General features: G+C 48.6%; 2 protein-coding genes across 2 annotated transcripts in view; both read right to left on the minus strand.

Annotated features, from left to right (window-relative positions):
- The window catches only part of SETD2 (SET domain containing 2, histone lysine methyltransferase), a gene marked incomplete at its 5' end in the record, with an annotated part of 51,949 nt that overhangs the window by 23,945 nt on the left and 13,204 nt on the right, over nt 1-14,800 (minus strand). The window contains 7 exons of the mRNA XM_082044632.1: nt 4,548-5,189; nt 7,464-7,592; nt 8,176-8,310; nt 10,431-10,557; nt 11,936-12,033; nt 13,396-13,473; nt 14,383-14,506. Of these exons, the coding sequence (XP_081900758.1) occupies nt 4,548-5,189; nt 7,464-7,592; nt 8,176-8,310; nt 10,431-10,557; nt 11,936-12,033; nt 13,396-13,473; nt 14,383-14,506 (1,333 nt within the window). The remainder of the gene's footprint in view (nt 1-4,547; nt 5,190-7,463; nt 7,593-8,175; nt 8,311-10,430; nt 10,558-11,935; nt 12,034-13,395; nt 13,474-14,382; nt 14,507-14,800) is intronic.
- KIF9 (kinesin family member 9) overlaps nt 1-14,800 on the minus strand; it is an 87,090-nt gene that overhangs the window by 6,662 nt on the left and 65,628 nt on the right. The gene's annotated exons all lie outside the window — the stretch shown is intronic.

Raw genomic sequence — 14,800 nt, forward strand, 5'->3', positions numbered from 1 at the left:
GAAGCTCCAGCACGATGCCAAGAGATGGAGCAGAGCAAGAGAAAGGCCCTAACGCCACAACATCCCTGCTTGAAGGCCAAAAAAAACCCACCACAAACAACAGCCTGGCCGCTCACCAGCACCTATTGTTTGCGCAAACTATTTCTTGCTGCAAGTTACAACAAGTTATAAACCTTTCAATTAAAGCATGCGATGTGCGTGCCGGAGCGAGAGCCAGGCGCTCCAGGACGGCTCGTCTGGGAAGAAGATGGGCAAGAGCAGCTTCACAGGGTTGTCCTATCAAGACGGATCAGACGTGATTTGGAAAGACTATCTCGGGGGAAGACGAAAGTTCCATTTGCCGGGGTCGCCCAAGCTCTGCGATCTCTGCTCAGGCTGATAATGAAGGTCACCCAACGGGTGTTCTCATTGCCAAAGAGAAAGATCACCTTGGCCGAAGCTGGGGTGACACCTCACCCATTGGGGTAACACCTTGGCCTTGAACCAGAACTTGCACCTAAATAGTTGTGAGGTTAAAAGCAACCAACTAAAACGTTTTAAACCCAAGATACTTGGTTCTTTCATAAGGCTTTTTTTTAAAAGAAAATCTTCTCTAACTCATCAAGGAGAGATTCTCACAGCTACAACTTCCACCTGCCCCTTCCGCGGGAGGTGAGGGTGTCCTCTGCCCACCTAGGGCTGGAGGAAGATGCCAAAAGCTTGGTCATACCTGCAGAGCTGCACCCAAACCCCGCTGGCACAGCAGGATGTCCCACAGCAGCCAACACTGCTGCGCCAGTTGCATTCGCACAGCATCAGTCAGTTGGCATGTTCGCTACGGGACAGATCTGAGACCTGAAACAGGTCATCACCAGAAGCTCACGGCTCGGGCACTGGAGCTGCAGGACCTCACGGCTTCGCTTTGGTGTAAACGGTGAGGAAACCCAAACGGCCGGACCACCCTGAAACACCAATGCTATGAAAGCACAAGTCAAACTCTTGAAGCTCTCCTGTCTCTCAGCCTTAGCTACTCAAGCCATCAGAAGGATGTTGAGCCAAGCTTGACACAGTTGGCGGTGCTGACCCTACAGCTCGTTCCTGTGATGCCAAGAGGGCAGAGCACTGTCGGCCATCACGTCACAAATCACCTCCATCACGGGTATGGTTGTCTGTATCAGTCCATGGAGCTGTACCTGAGCTGATCCTTCAGCTGGAATGGGCCACGGTGCCTGGATGAACCACGCTGACCCACTGTCGGGCATCCACCACCCAACCTTGCCACCCAGAGTGAGTTTGCAGGGTGGAGAAGACACGCATGGGTTCCTTGGAGAGCAGGAGTGGCTGAAAACTTCCCCCGCTGGGGAATGTGTGTGTTGTGATGGGTACGTAGCAGTGGGCAACGCTCCTCATGGCTTAAGGAGTTGGAGTGTAGGAGCCCCGTAAGCCGAGGACTTACAAGTCCATGTGTAGAGAAAAAAAATAGCTCGCTTAACCCTTTCACACCAGGAGTTGGGATTTTCCCGGAGCGACGTCCATTGCCGGCAATGGACACACCAAAATAACATCGGCAGCAATGAGTTAACCACCTCTGTCCTCTTTCCACCTATTACATTGCTCATGCATCATCAGCTTCCCAACCATCTTCCCGGCTCTTCACCATACGCACGCTATGTCCTCGCCCTTCTTCAGCACCGAGTCGAGAAAAGGAGACCCATGGTCAGCTCCTTGCTGCCCTGAGAAGCTGGATGGAAATGGTTGAAATTACCAAGTGGGTCGTCACCAAGACTGGAGAGGACGTAGCTTCGTTTAGGAGGTTTCAGACCCTCCCACCTCCCACCATCCAACGCCAGTTGTTGCACCAGCTTTTAAAAAGCTTGGGACGTGCTGGAAAAGGCACCGGGGTCTCTTGGCACTGGGGTGACGGGGTTTTCCAAGGTGACCATCCATCCCCTTTCCATCTAAAGCAGCTCAGGCTTTTCTTTTAGACATTGGCCACCTCCGGCCTGTCCTATGGTGGCATCTCAAGAGGTGAGAGTGGGACAGAAGCGGTTAACTCTTAGCGCCGTGATAAAGTTGAGCTGGATGACCTCTAAGGTCCCTTCCAACCCAAACCATTTGATGATCATGATTGGAAATCTAGGACAGAATCCATCCCCAGGTCACAGTCTCCCCACAAATGCTTTACAGAAGAAAAACAAATGAGTTTTCACAGCCCCATGGCTTGATTCTGCTCTTTTTTTGGGTTGGATTTGCTGGGATTACTGGAAATCTCAGGCTTGGGAGATGTGCCCCCAACTCTAGGACCACAAACGAGTGCTGCAGTGGACTACCAGCATCATTATAATGACATGAAATTAATTAATAAGTACACTATGACACAGACAGAATGTGAATCCACATCTTAAATAGCAACGGTGACGGGTTGTGACTCCCCAGCCCAACCATGGGCTTCACCAAAGGTCCCCAGACACCCAAAGCTCCAAAGACAACACAAACCTTGGCGTTCAAATGACACCGTCAGATCAGATTTGGTCTTAAACCAACATTTTGGAGAAGTCGTTCAATTTGTGAAACTTCACCCTTTTCATTAGCGCTTTTAAACATCTTTTTCTGTGCTGTTTCAAGGTTAAACTCAGCAGCACGTGATGGGAGTGAACGCGCTGGTTGCAAACACAAGGCTGGATCTGGGTAGGCCGAGTCTATCTCCAAAGCAGCATAGGACTAAGGCTTGGCTTAGCTTTCGGTTTAAACAATCTCAGGTATTAGCGATGGATGGAAAAGGACTTTGTTTCAATTTAACTAAAAATTCAACCTGATAGCGTCATTTCAATGAAGAAAATCGTGACGCCCACACAAATTTTAAGAGTCTGCAAATTAAAATCTCATGAACGATCAGACCCACTTGGTAAAGAGGGGAGGAAAAACCTATTAGAAACGTATTTTAGTTGTTTGTACGGTAAAATCTCACCTCTTCTCCCACTAAGATTTATAGCGCAAATGATTACGCTCGAATTTGGCAAATGATTCTTCTGAAAAATTCAGAGATGAGGATTTCTCTCATGGAAATCTCTAGATGTGGTTTAGAAACGTTAATATTTGTGGCTACGGTCACCCAATGGCACAAGCAAAGAGTCCCGGACTCCAAGCCCGTTGTGGTCTCCTCCATCTGTGCGGGGTTGATTATTTTATCAGCCTCTTCTAAATCATTCCTCATTATCAAATCCAACGGGGAAATCAACTCTTTAGCTATACGATGCATTGTAAAACATCTATTTCCTTAAGAACTACTGCCAATCATTAAAACCAGGCAGATCTTGATTAAGAGAAGAGCGGAAGCCTCAAGCATTGAGTGGCGAGTTACCGGAACGTCACCCTACGTCTCATCAGAAAGAGCTGTTGGCTGAAGGTCAAGCTGGCCAAGTTGGCCACACGGGGACAGAGAAAGGCCCCGTGGCCACCAACCCCTTCTCTTGGAGAAGTTTTCTGCTCGAGGAAGACATTGATGGGAGTGAAACCAAGAGCAGCCGCATGTTCTGACCATCTTTAGAAGCTCAACACGCACAAACTGGAGTATTTGCCTCATCTAAACACCAACGGGAAACACCCAGAGGCTGACACAACACAGCTACCGCTTGGCCTTGGGTCAGGATGGAAAGAAAAACCCCTCCTACCCTATTTATTTTGTGTTTAATTTGCCACTCAGGTTGCTGGAGGCTACTCTGAAAACAATTATTGCTTATCTCCTGCACTAAATAACCCATCCTCCAGAAGAATTTTGGCCCACCATCTTGAACGTGGCAAAGTGACATGAGGAAAATTCAGGATTTTTGATTTTTTGGGGTCTTTTTCCAAGAGATATTCACTCAACAAATAGTTTTTGAGGAACAGGTAAGAACAGGGAGAGAACTAAATATAATACGTGGCCTAAAAGGGGGATGAGGTTCTTAGGGACGCAGTTTAGTGGTGGACCTGCCAGTGTTGGGTTAAGGGTTGGACTCAATGATCTAAAAGGTCTTTCCAACCTCAATGACTCCGTGATTCTATTGAGAGAACACAAGATGGCCAACAGACCGCTTTCTGGAGGTTCTACATGGTGCAGATGAAAAGCAGATGTTAACAGGACAGGAAACGCCGACTATGTTGTGATAAATGAATTAACGGCGCATCGATTTGGTTCAACACTGACAGATAATGGGTCACTCCAACCAAAAATGCTCATGGCACAGTCGCTAAACTCTTTTTCTGATTGGTTGAGAAGGGAAACTCAGTTCCTTAGAGTTGCCCTCCCCCTGAACAGCCTAAATAATAACTGCACGACCACGGTGTCTTTGTGTTGGCCAGACTGAATTATTGGCTGTTTTCAGTGTGAGACATATCGACGCCTGGAAATCTACTGTATGTCACATTTAGAGCACTTTGCAGTGAAAGGATATATATAGAAAGCACTTTTTTGCGTAGAAAAGACAATTTTAGTCGTCAAACATTTATCAACAAGACAACGTAGCCCTGATTGTATCAAACCGCAAATAATTCAGCAGGAGCTGGAGCTGCAGGCAGGTGCCTCTTACCTTGAGCTCCTTCCAGCTGTCGAGCAGCCTGGTCGCCAGATCACTCACGTCCACGATCTTGTCCGTCTGCTCCTGGCTCCTCTCGCTCTCCACGTCGGATACGCCTTCCTCTTCGTCTTGAGACGGCGTCTCCATCGCGATGGGCTCTTCTAACTTGGCGCCGTTGCTCTCTTTCACCTCGGCTTCAGGCTCGGCCTCCAGCTCCGCCGTTTGGGGTTTGCTGCTCTCCACCGCCGCCTCCACCGCGGTTTTGATCTCCTGCTGCGGCTGCTGCTCTTCTGCCACCTCCATCGCGGCTCCCTCCAGCTGGTCCAGGTCCTCTTTGCCCTCCTTCCCTTCCAGCTCGCTGGTTGTATCCGAGATGGCACTGTCCATGCTGTTCTCGCTTATAATTTTCAACCTCCGAAACACCAGCTTCTTGGGGGTGTCGGTGTCGCCCTCCGCGCTCTGTTTGGCGGAGAGGTCGGGCGTGTTGAGCGGCGTGTGGGCCCGCGAGGTGTTCTCGCTGGAGTAGCCGTCCCCTTCGCTGAGCTGCGGCACCGCGCTCTTGGTCTGAGCCCAGCGCTGGATCACCGGCAGGACTTTGCTCTCCTCCAGCATGTTCTTGGTGGGGATGGGCAGGAGCTCGAGCGTCTTCATGATCTGACCGCAAAGACAAAAATCACACTGTTAGACCCGTTAGAATTTTAAACCGGCTCCAACCTGGACGAATTTTCCCTTCCTCGACAAGAGGTTAACTCTGAAATATCAAGCTGATGGTGACAGGTCAGGGATCGCGGTGTCACTTCTCAAGGCTGAAGGGCAGCGGAGAACTGTTGAAAGCAAATAAACCGTGAGCGGGTGGAAAAGAGTGAGCACAAGTATTCAGCAATTAAACTAATTTACTAATTAGTCACAATTACAGTGATTTTGAGGAGCTCAGGCGCTTACGGCCGTACCCATTCCCACAACAACCAACACAACAACAAAGCAGTTAGAGACGCTACATGAAAGGAACCTTACCAGAAGCATCAAGCAGTCAAAAGAGAAGACATTGACCCCAAAAAGTTTGCAAATTAATACCAGAAAAGCCTTTTCCTCGCTTGACAGAGGTGCCGTGAGCTGCAGTAGAAGCCGGAGCATTCCCAGTGTCCACAGGATGGAGAATCCGCTACTCCTAGAGCTAAACCTTATGCAAGAGACATGTGGAGAGATTGTCCTTTGGTTCTCCAGCCATGAGATGAGGCAAGAACGGGATCACAGGCACGGCCAGAAGCAGCAGCAGCTACCGACGATGTTAAATACGATGTTAAATAACCTTTGAAGGATCCAGCAAGTGACTTCAGCAACTCCGCTCCCAAGCCCAGCCCTGGTTTTGAAGCAGGAGATAAGCAGCCCTTCCGCAGGGCTTCTCAATGTGTTTGATTTCAAAACCAGACAGAAGAGAAGGACAGAAGGTGGGTTTATGGTATTACATTAATTACATGGGCATCTGATGGTCAAAAGACCATTTATCTTAAAACAGTGACACTTTAAAATAAAAAATAGGGTGGGGGGAAAAGCAAAGCGCGGTCTGGCCGCAAGTTTCATTTGCAACTCCGTAAAGAATTACCTGGATTTTAAAATATATCCAACCCACAAACTCCCACCAAAGCTGACAGTGTATCGTGAACATCAAGAGTGGAGATGAAGCCGCCACCATCAGTGACTCAGTTTCCCTCCTAAAGCTTCAGGGAAGCAGCTCTGGGTTTGAGATCAGGGACACTGAGTGTCTGAATGGATTCCAGAGGAAAACCAGAGTCTAAGCTTAACCTGACCACTGATTTCTCCAAAGCTGGAGGTTGAAGATGACTTGGAGATGAGCTACCAAGCAGCTCTGCGATGCCACAGTATCTATATGTCAGGGAGCAAGAGGAAGGCACCATATGTACAAAAATCCAGACTCAAGACTCCCTCAGAGCAACAGCTTCAACATTAGATTGGATCTTGGGAACAATTTCTTCCCCAAAGGGCTGTGGGGCATTGGAACAGGCTGCCCAGGGCAGTGCCGGAGTCACCATCCCTGGAGGGTTGGACAGACGGACATGAGGTTCTCAGGGAAATGGGGTGGGTTAATGGTTGGACTCGATGATCTTGAGGGGCTTTTCCAACCAAACGATTCGATGATTCTAAATTTAATCAGCTTTTGAGCCGTAATTCGGTGCTGTCGTGGTGACACCACGTCACATCAGCGGGAGAGAAAACCCAAGGCATCCACTGAATACGCACCTTGTACACGGCCCATCAGCAACGACGCGCTCTGCGCAGCACCAGGATGAGGGAATACGAGTAATTCTGCTCAAAGCTCTAACGTCATATCAGAGACCCCTGACCCAACGTTTTCCAGGTATTTACAGTCAAAACTTCATCTACGTAAGGATGGATGAGGACGAGGTGGTGGAAATGGTGCCTTTAACTGCTGGTGTTAAAGAGGAGAGTTGGGCACAACTCAGAAATGTGAAATACCAGCTCGGAGGAAAACTGTGCAGCTACTTCCTGGTAGAAGCGTCTTTAATAAAGGGATTTCCAGATGTCTGTTTGCACGCGATGCCAAAGCGCATATAGAAAACAGAAATACTCAGGTTCCACTCCAGCCCGTCAATACCTCGAATTCCCTGCGCGGTTCAGTACAGAATAAACAGCAACCGTCGTAAGTCTGGCTCATGTCACTAACCCCGAAATCTTAAGAAAAACCACAAGAGCAAATTCTTTCCGTACATTAAGGATTTCCCTTAAAGCAGAGGTTTTAGGCCATAGTTTTCAGGATACCTGCAGTTTGTTTGCAGGAACATCTGGCACATAGTATGTCTATTTAAAAACAAATAAATCAAACCATCACGCTTCTGAGCAATTAGCAATGCCAAGAAAATTATAAATCCAAAGGAATTAATTACTGACCTCCAGCTGCAACTTGAGGTTGTTAGCGCTGCTCCCTCTGCCATCGCCCAGCTCCGTCATCCAAATCCAGAGCAGAGATAAACCGTGACACTCCAGGAAGGACTTTAGGCAGGACTGCGAGTGCGTGTTCTGGGTGAGCCAAAGAGACGGTCAGAGACTTAACAGGCAAACAACCCTTTATTTCCCCAGTTAACACGGCTGAACTGCTCAACTGGGCTTATGTCACCGCTCACACTCATTACAGAAGCCAGAATGAGGCGCCTGCCGTGATCAGCGCAGGTCTAATGTCATTTAAGCGGCCGTAACCGCCGGGTTCGGAGCAGTAACTCACACGGCAGAACCGTTACAACCATTACAACTGCTACCCGGGGACAGGGCGCTTGGGGAATGAAACTTCGGAGATAACGGGTTGCGCAGAAAACTCATCTGTGTCTTAGAGGTGAGACGGCTGCGATTTTAAGCTGACAAACTACTCATATATACCTGAAATCACTCACAGACAATTTGCTTCTAGAAACGGGCGTTTTGCGTCATGGCAAACGCAAAACAGGCGAAGGGTGGAGGTTACGGAGCAGTAACAAGCCTGGCAGAACCACCCGGGATGCTGGTATGAGCATCAGACCTTCGTCCCACCCTCCTCCTCCTCTACCGAGAGCTCCAAGGACGTTAATTAACGGGCCGCGGTTTCCTCCCCGTCACCGGCTCCTCTCACCTGGATGAGTTTGAGGCAGGTGAGTTTCTGCTCCAGCGTTTCGATGCGAACCATGAGGCGGGACAAGCTGAGGACCTGGTTTTTATCGGAGAGCCCTTCTCCGTTCTCCAGCAGCGCCTCCAGCTCCCCGTCCACCTACCGCAGGCAGAGAAAAACAACTGTTACCACGATTTGTTTAAACCTTAAATCCCATATAACACATTGTTCCCACCAGTTGTGTCCATACACTCAACAGGCAGGAATTCCAGACTCTAATATTCATTTATCCTAACGAACAACGTGTTTTCGGAGGAAATTCCAGGTGCGTGCACCAAAACAGTCCCAGTCGCAAGTTTATCTTTTCGAAACAGATGTGCACGAAGAGATTCTCCTTAATTGCAGGTAGATTTCCTTCTTTAAATACCTAAACCGCTAGTTATAATCTTTACAACCAGAGGCGCATTCCTCCAAATGCGGACACTGAAATAAGATTCATCATTTAACTCGCTACCATTAAACCACTTATAAATGACTTATAAATAATTTCTTGGCCTCTCCAATACAATAAATAAAAATAAAGTTGGTATTTTTGGAGGTAACTTGTCCCAAAAGAGCAGGTAACAAATCTTATATGTAAGAACAGAGTTTTCTGTCTTCAAGAACAGAATAAATAGAGCTTGTAGGAAGCAAAAAGAGCCTGTGCAGGGTTTTTGCAGCAGTTTGCACCCAGGAAAACCAAAATCTTTTGGAGTGTTTTGCTCAACCTTCTCTGCACAGTTTCCTACATCCCTGCAGTTCAATGTGGGGAGCGGGTCGGTACAAGTTCCCCCTGGAAGCCGATTTTCCACAGGGCCGGAGCAATTAAAGGATTCAAATTTCACAGCCCAGAGATGACAAATATCCACGTCTTTTTGGTTGTCGAATTTCAGGTCACGTCCTCAAGGGTGAGGCCGGTACCGTCTTATTTCACCGCCGTTTAAAAGTCATGCCTAACAAACCGGGTTGTTCAAAGTATGGAGAATTCAATGTGGTTTTTAGTAGGTTGTGGCATTCATGGCTCTGAATGTCTCTCTCCAGTGGGACTTAAATGAAACACATTTAACTAAAGCGCTGAGAAGATGAAATCACAGAATCACAGAAGTCAGGGGTTGAAGGGCCCTGGAAAGCTCATCCAGTGCAATCCCCCCATGGAGCAGGAACACCCAGCTGAGGTTACACAGGAAGGTGTCCAGGGGGTTGGAATGTCTGCACAGAAGGAGACTCCACAACCCCCTGGGCAGCCTGGGCCAGGCTCTGCCACCCTCACCCCAAACAAGTTGCTTCTCATATTCAAGTGGAACCTCCTGTGTTCCAGTTTGCACCCATTGCCCCTTGTCCTGTCACTGGTTGTCACCAGAAGAGCCTGGCTCCATCCTCCTGACACTCCCCCTTTCCATATTGATCCCCAGGAATGAGTCCCCCCTCAGTCTCCTCTTGTCCAGCTCCAGAGCCCCAGCTTCCTCAGCCTTTCCTCCCACGGGAGATGCTCCACTCCCTCCAGCATCTTGGTGGCTGCGCTGGACTCTCTGCAGCAGTTCCCTGTCCTGCTGGAACTGAGGGGCCACAACTGGACACAAGATTCCAGGTGTGGTCTCCCCAGGGCAGAGCAGAGGGGCAGGAGAACCTCTCTGACCTACTGACCACCCCCTTCTAACCCACCCCAGGTCCCATTGGCTTCCTGGCCACAAGGGCCCAGTGCTGGCTCATGGTCACCCTGCTGTCCCCAGGACCCCCAGCTCCCTTTCCCCTACACTACTCTCCAACAGCTCATTCCCCAACTTACACTGGATCCTGGGGTTGTTCCTGCCCAGATACAAGACTCTACACTTTCCTTTGTTCTATTTCATTAAATTTTTCCCCGCCCAGCTCTCCAGCCTGTCCAGGTCTCTGATGGCAGCACAGCTTCCAGTGTCACCACTCCTCCCAGCTTGGTGTCACCAGCAAACTTGCTGACAGTCACTCTGTTCCCTCATCCAAATCATTGATGAATATATTGAATAATACAGCCCCCAGCACTGCCCCCTGCGGCACTGCACTGGGTACAGGCCTCAACTGGACTCTGCCCCATTGACCACGACTATAAACTATTTAAATACATCCACAGAAAAGGTCGTTACAATTCACAAAACGACAACAGGGGTGAGCTGAAGACACAGGGAGAGGATCAAACCAGCGACTGGGCGCTGCTACTCTTAGAAATGAATTAAAAAACACATTGAAAGGAGAACGAGACCCACCGAGTCCTTCTTCCGGGATCGCTCCTTCTTCATCTTGCCGCCGGCCGCGCGGATGCTCACCCTGTTCTCCCCTCCCAGGTACCCCCGGCAGTTGGCGGAGCCGCAGAAACATTTTTGAGCCTCTTTGCTGTCAATGGGCACAAGAAACAGAGAATGTTAATAACAGTTCGACCGCGTCCGTTATTGTTATTGTACTTTACTCTTCAGAGCACCCTCCCAAGGAAGAAACGGTGGCTTTTCCACCCAGCGAGGCCCTTCCGGCCGCTAAGAATTCAAATAAAGCCTTTATTTCACGGGGGCGTTGGGGCTGCAAACTTTGTACCACGTGTCGCAATGGACGTATTAATTACCTTAATGAATATGCAACCGATATTACATTTATGAGGAAAAAGGTTTGCATGTTATTGCTCAAAACAGGATAAAGAATGGACGGAGGATTTGTGGAAATAAGAAGATTCAAATCGATATTTTTGCATGTTTATACAGAGATATAAATTATATTCCCTTCAGGCAATATTTCTACAAAACCTCCATATTTTCTACTCGAGAAACCATCAATTTTCAACTATATGCCACAACTGCTTGGGAAAATGTCGATTTGGGGTTATTTTTCTATGTGTATAATCCACTGGCTCTGCAGCACTAAGCCACATACAGACAAAATTCACACTATGTGTGTATAACCTGCATATTCTGCGACTCTTCCCCAGCTTCAGGGATATTTTCACCTGCCTAGAAATCAACCAGGCGTTGCTGTGAGAGCAACCGGAAGCTGAGGGGAAATCTGCCCTGCAGCAGGAACAGCAAAATACACCCAGCACCTGATGCTTTAGCACCAATAACTTCATAACGCAACTAAAGATTCATTTCTGGTTCATAGGAAGAGCCGCGGTGTTGCAGAAGGATCTGGAAGAGACGTTCCTTAAACAATTCAATTAAAAATCGGGGATTGTTGATAATTAATCTCATAATTATAGGTTGCTTCAAGTCTTTGTGCTCAGAGAGTGAAATATTTCGCCATGTACCTGGATAAGCAGGAATTTTAGGCTCAGGTTTAGGGAGGGGAGGTTGGAGCTTTGGCACAGGATGACAACATGTTGTTCGGGGGGGTTTTACAGCTCCACAAGTAGCTGCAAAGTCGTAAAACGGGTGGGAGGGGATGAAGAGACGCCAAGGAAGGGGATCCCAAAGGCTGGAGCTTGGGGAATGAATCATTAGACAGAGGAAGGAACAATCAAGATAACGATCTGGGAAATTTCCACCGGGGAGAGAGGGTAGGAAGGGTAACAAAAAGGCAATAAAGCAACACTGGGAAACATGTTAAATTCCTCTCCTAATCTTGTGTTAGAAACAGAAGAAACTTAACCCAGGTAGGTTTTTTTAATATACTTGAATTGTGATTCATTTACAACCGCTCTGTTAGACGAGGCTTTGCAGCGGTTTGTTCGCAGGGTTTTTTCGCCGCACCGATGCTCATAGTACCAGTAGAAAAAGGCAAAACGTACCCGTATCTCTGGAACTGGTAATCGAACGTCAGCTCGGAGCCCGACGGGACCAGTTTGGTGGTGAAAAACCCGACTCGGAGCTGCCCATTCACCGTCCACTAAAGCAAAGGAAAAACAAGGTGAAAGAGTTAGGACAAAGACCAGCCTTGATGCTGGCTTTGGTTTAAATTGATAAAGCTCAGCCTTTAAATGGCATGGCCGATAAATTTAAAACCTGCAAGCTGGCTCAGCAACATTCAGCAGTTTCACAGAATCACAGGATCCCAGAATGTCAGGGGTTGGAAGGGCCCTGGAAAGCTCATCCAGTGCAATCCCCCCATGGAGCAGGAACACCCAGCTGAGGTTCCACAGGAAGGTGTCCAGGGGGTTGGAATGTCTGCACAGAAGGAGACTCCACAACCTCCCTGGGCAGCCTGGGCCAGGCTCTGCCACCCTCACCCCAGACAAGTTGCTTCTCATATTCAAGTGGAACCTCCTGTGTTCCAGTTTGCACCCATTGCCCCTTGTCCTGTCACTGGTTGTCACCAGAAGAGCCTGGCTCCATCCTCCTGACACTCCCCCTTTCCATATTGATCCCCAGCAATGAGTCCCCCCTCAGTGTCCTCTTGTCCAGCTCCAGAGCCCCAGCTCCCTCAGCCTTTCCTCACACGGGAGATGCTCCACTCCCTGCAGCATCTTGGTGGCTGCGCTGGACTCTCTGCAGCAGTTCCCTGTCCTGCTGGAACTGAGGGGCCACAACTGGACACAAGATTCCAGGTGTGGTCTCCCCAGGGCAGAGCAGAGGGGCAGGAGAACCTCTCTGACCTACTGACCACCCCCTTCTAACCCACCCCAGGTCCCATTGGCTTCCTGGCCACAAGGGCCCAGTGCTGGCTCACGGTCACCCTGCTGTCCCCAGGACCCCCAGCTCCCTTTCCCCTACACTGCTCTCCAACAGCTCATTCCCCAACTTACACTGGAACCTGGGGTTGTTCCTGCCCAGATTCAAGACTCTACACTTGCCCTTGTTCTATTTCATTAATTTCTCCCCGCCCAGCTCTCCAGCCTGTCCAGGTCTCTGATGGCAGCACAGCTTCCAGTGTCACCACTCCTCCCAGCTTGGTGTCACCAGCAAACTTGCTGACAGTCACTCTGTTCCCTCATCCAAGTCATTGATGAATATATTGAATAATCCCGGCCCCAGCACTGATCCCTGAGGCACTGCACTGGGTACAGGCCTCAACTGGACTCTGCCCCATTGACCACGACTCTCTGGCTTCTTCCCTTCAGCCAGTTCACAGTCACCTCACTACCCGATCGTCCAGACCCCACTCCCTCAGTTCAGCTGTTTCAAGGAGCTGTTGCCATTTCACTAAGTTACAACAGCATCAAAAAAACAGAATGCAAAGAAACGCAGAAATAAAGGAGCAAAGCTGCTCGGTCTGAGCTCGTCGGGTCGCAGCTTTGATCCAGCCCTTTACCTTTTGTGTCTCGCAGTTCGGTTCACAGCTGTGGTTCATAAACCGAGAGCAGTTTCCTTTCTGCGTAGCATCGATTATCTGAAGAGAAACAACAATTCGAGCGAAACAGCACCAGATGAAATACGAGGCAGTATTTTATATATATATATATATAAAAACAACCGTTTTCTGCTCCAGCTATTGACTTCATTTGGTTTTCATAAAGGGTTTTATAGTAATATTAAGTGCCCCGAAGAAAAGCGCACTAAGAAACTGGTACGTGGTTCTTAGTTTTCATTACAGGTTAATACCGAGTTCTCCAGTGGGTCAGGGATCCTGAATTTTTCATATCGATTTCTGAGCCTCTGATATAAGGAATATCAAGGCTGGGGAAGCCAAATGTCTTTGTCACACGTGTTATATCCGACCAGCAAGGTCACCCCCCTGATCCTGTGTTGGAAACGCTCCCCTGTGCCCCCTTGTGACCACAAAACAAGCCCACGGCAGCTACGGAAATTGCTTATTTTGGAGGGAAAAAGCACTCTGGAGTATTTTTAGCTCATTTACTGTAAAGCTCCACAGAGCCAAAAAGTCTTGACAGAGGAGACAAGCGGAATATGGTATTCCATTTCTATTTATACACGTTGCTGTCAGCAGGTAAGCGAGGCTGCGCTCTGTGCCGCAGCTCCGCCATCCCATAGGGAGGAATAATTAGTAACTCCTGGTCTAAAAGTATTTCGGGGACACTAATCCTGCACGCAGGGACCCCACAGGGTAACACCAGCCCAATTCAACGTCGCTCTGCCAGCAAAGCGAGGGAGAAAATGCGGTTTCTTGGTCTAAGGATTCTGCTAAACCAGCTTGAAACTGGGTTAAAAAAACAACGTAACGTATGACAATACAAAACCAACCAAAGTTTCCTTTTTAATAGATTCAGGATGTTGTTTAGAGGGTTCAAAGGGAATCGATGTATGGAATCAGGGCTGAGCACCCAATGCCACCGCTCACCTCGTCATTCTTCAGGGCCATGAAATAATAGTGAATGTTCTTGTTGCGGGCGTATTCCTTCACGCGAGCCTTGAACTCCTTGTGATCCAGCACCTCCCCGCAGTATTCCAAGACAAAAGTGTTGCTGCAAAACCCAAGAGGTCAAAAAACCATCACTGCTGAGCCACAGAAACACCACGGAACAGAAAATAACGGCGGCGGAGACGGGTCCGCTGAACAGAACTTGGAGTTTGGTCACTGTGGTGGTGTAGCTGCGATGATTAGATATTTAATGTCTTAATTCTGATTGCCTTTTTTACGCTATCACATGGGTAAGTATATCCCAGCGAAAAGCCCAGACGCAAGAATAAAGCTCCATTTTGAGTGAGGTTTATTCTGGGAAGAACAAGAGGAAAATAAGGAGTTTAAGGAGAAGGTG

The sequence above is a fragment of the Streptopelia decaocto genome (assembly GCF_964273445.1).
Source record: "Streptopelia decaocto genome assembly, chromosome: 2".
NCBI lineage: Eukaryota > Metazoa > Chordata > Aves > Columbiformes > Columbidae > Streptopelia > Streptopelia decaocto.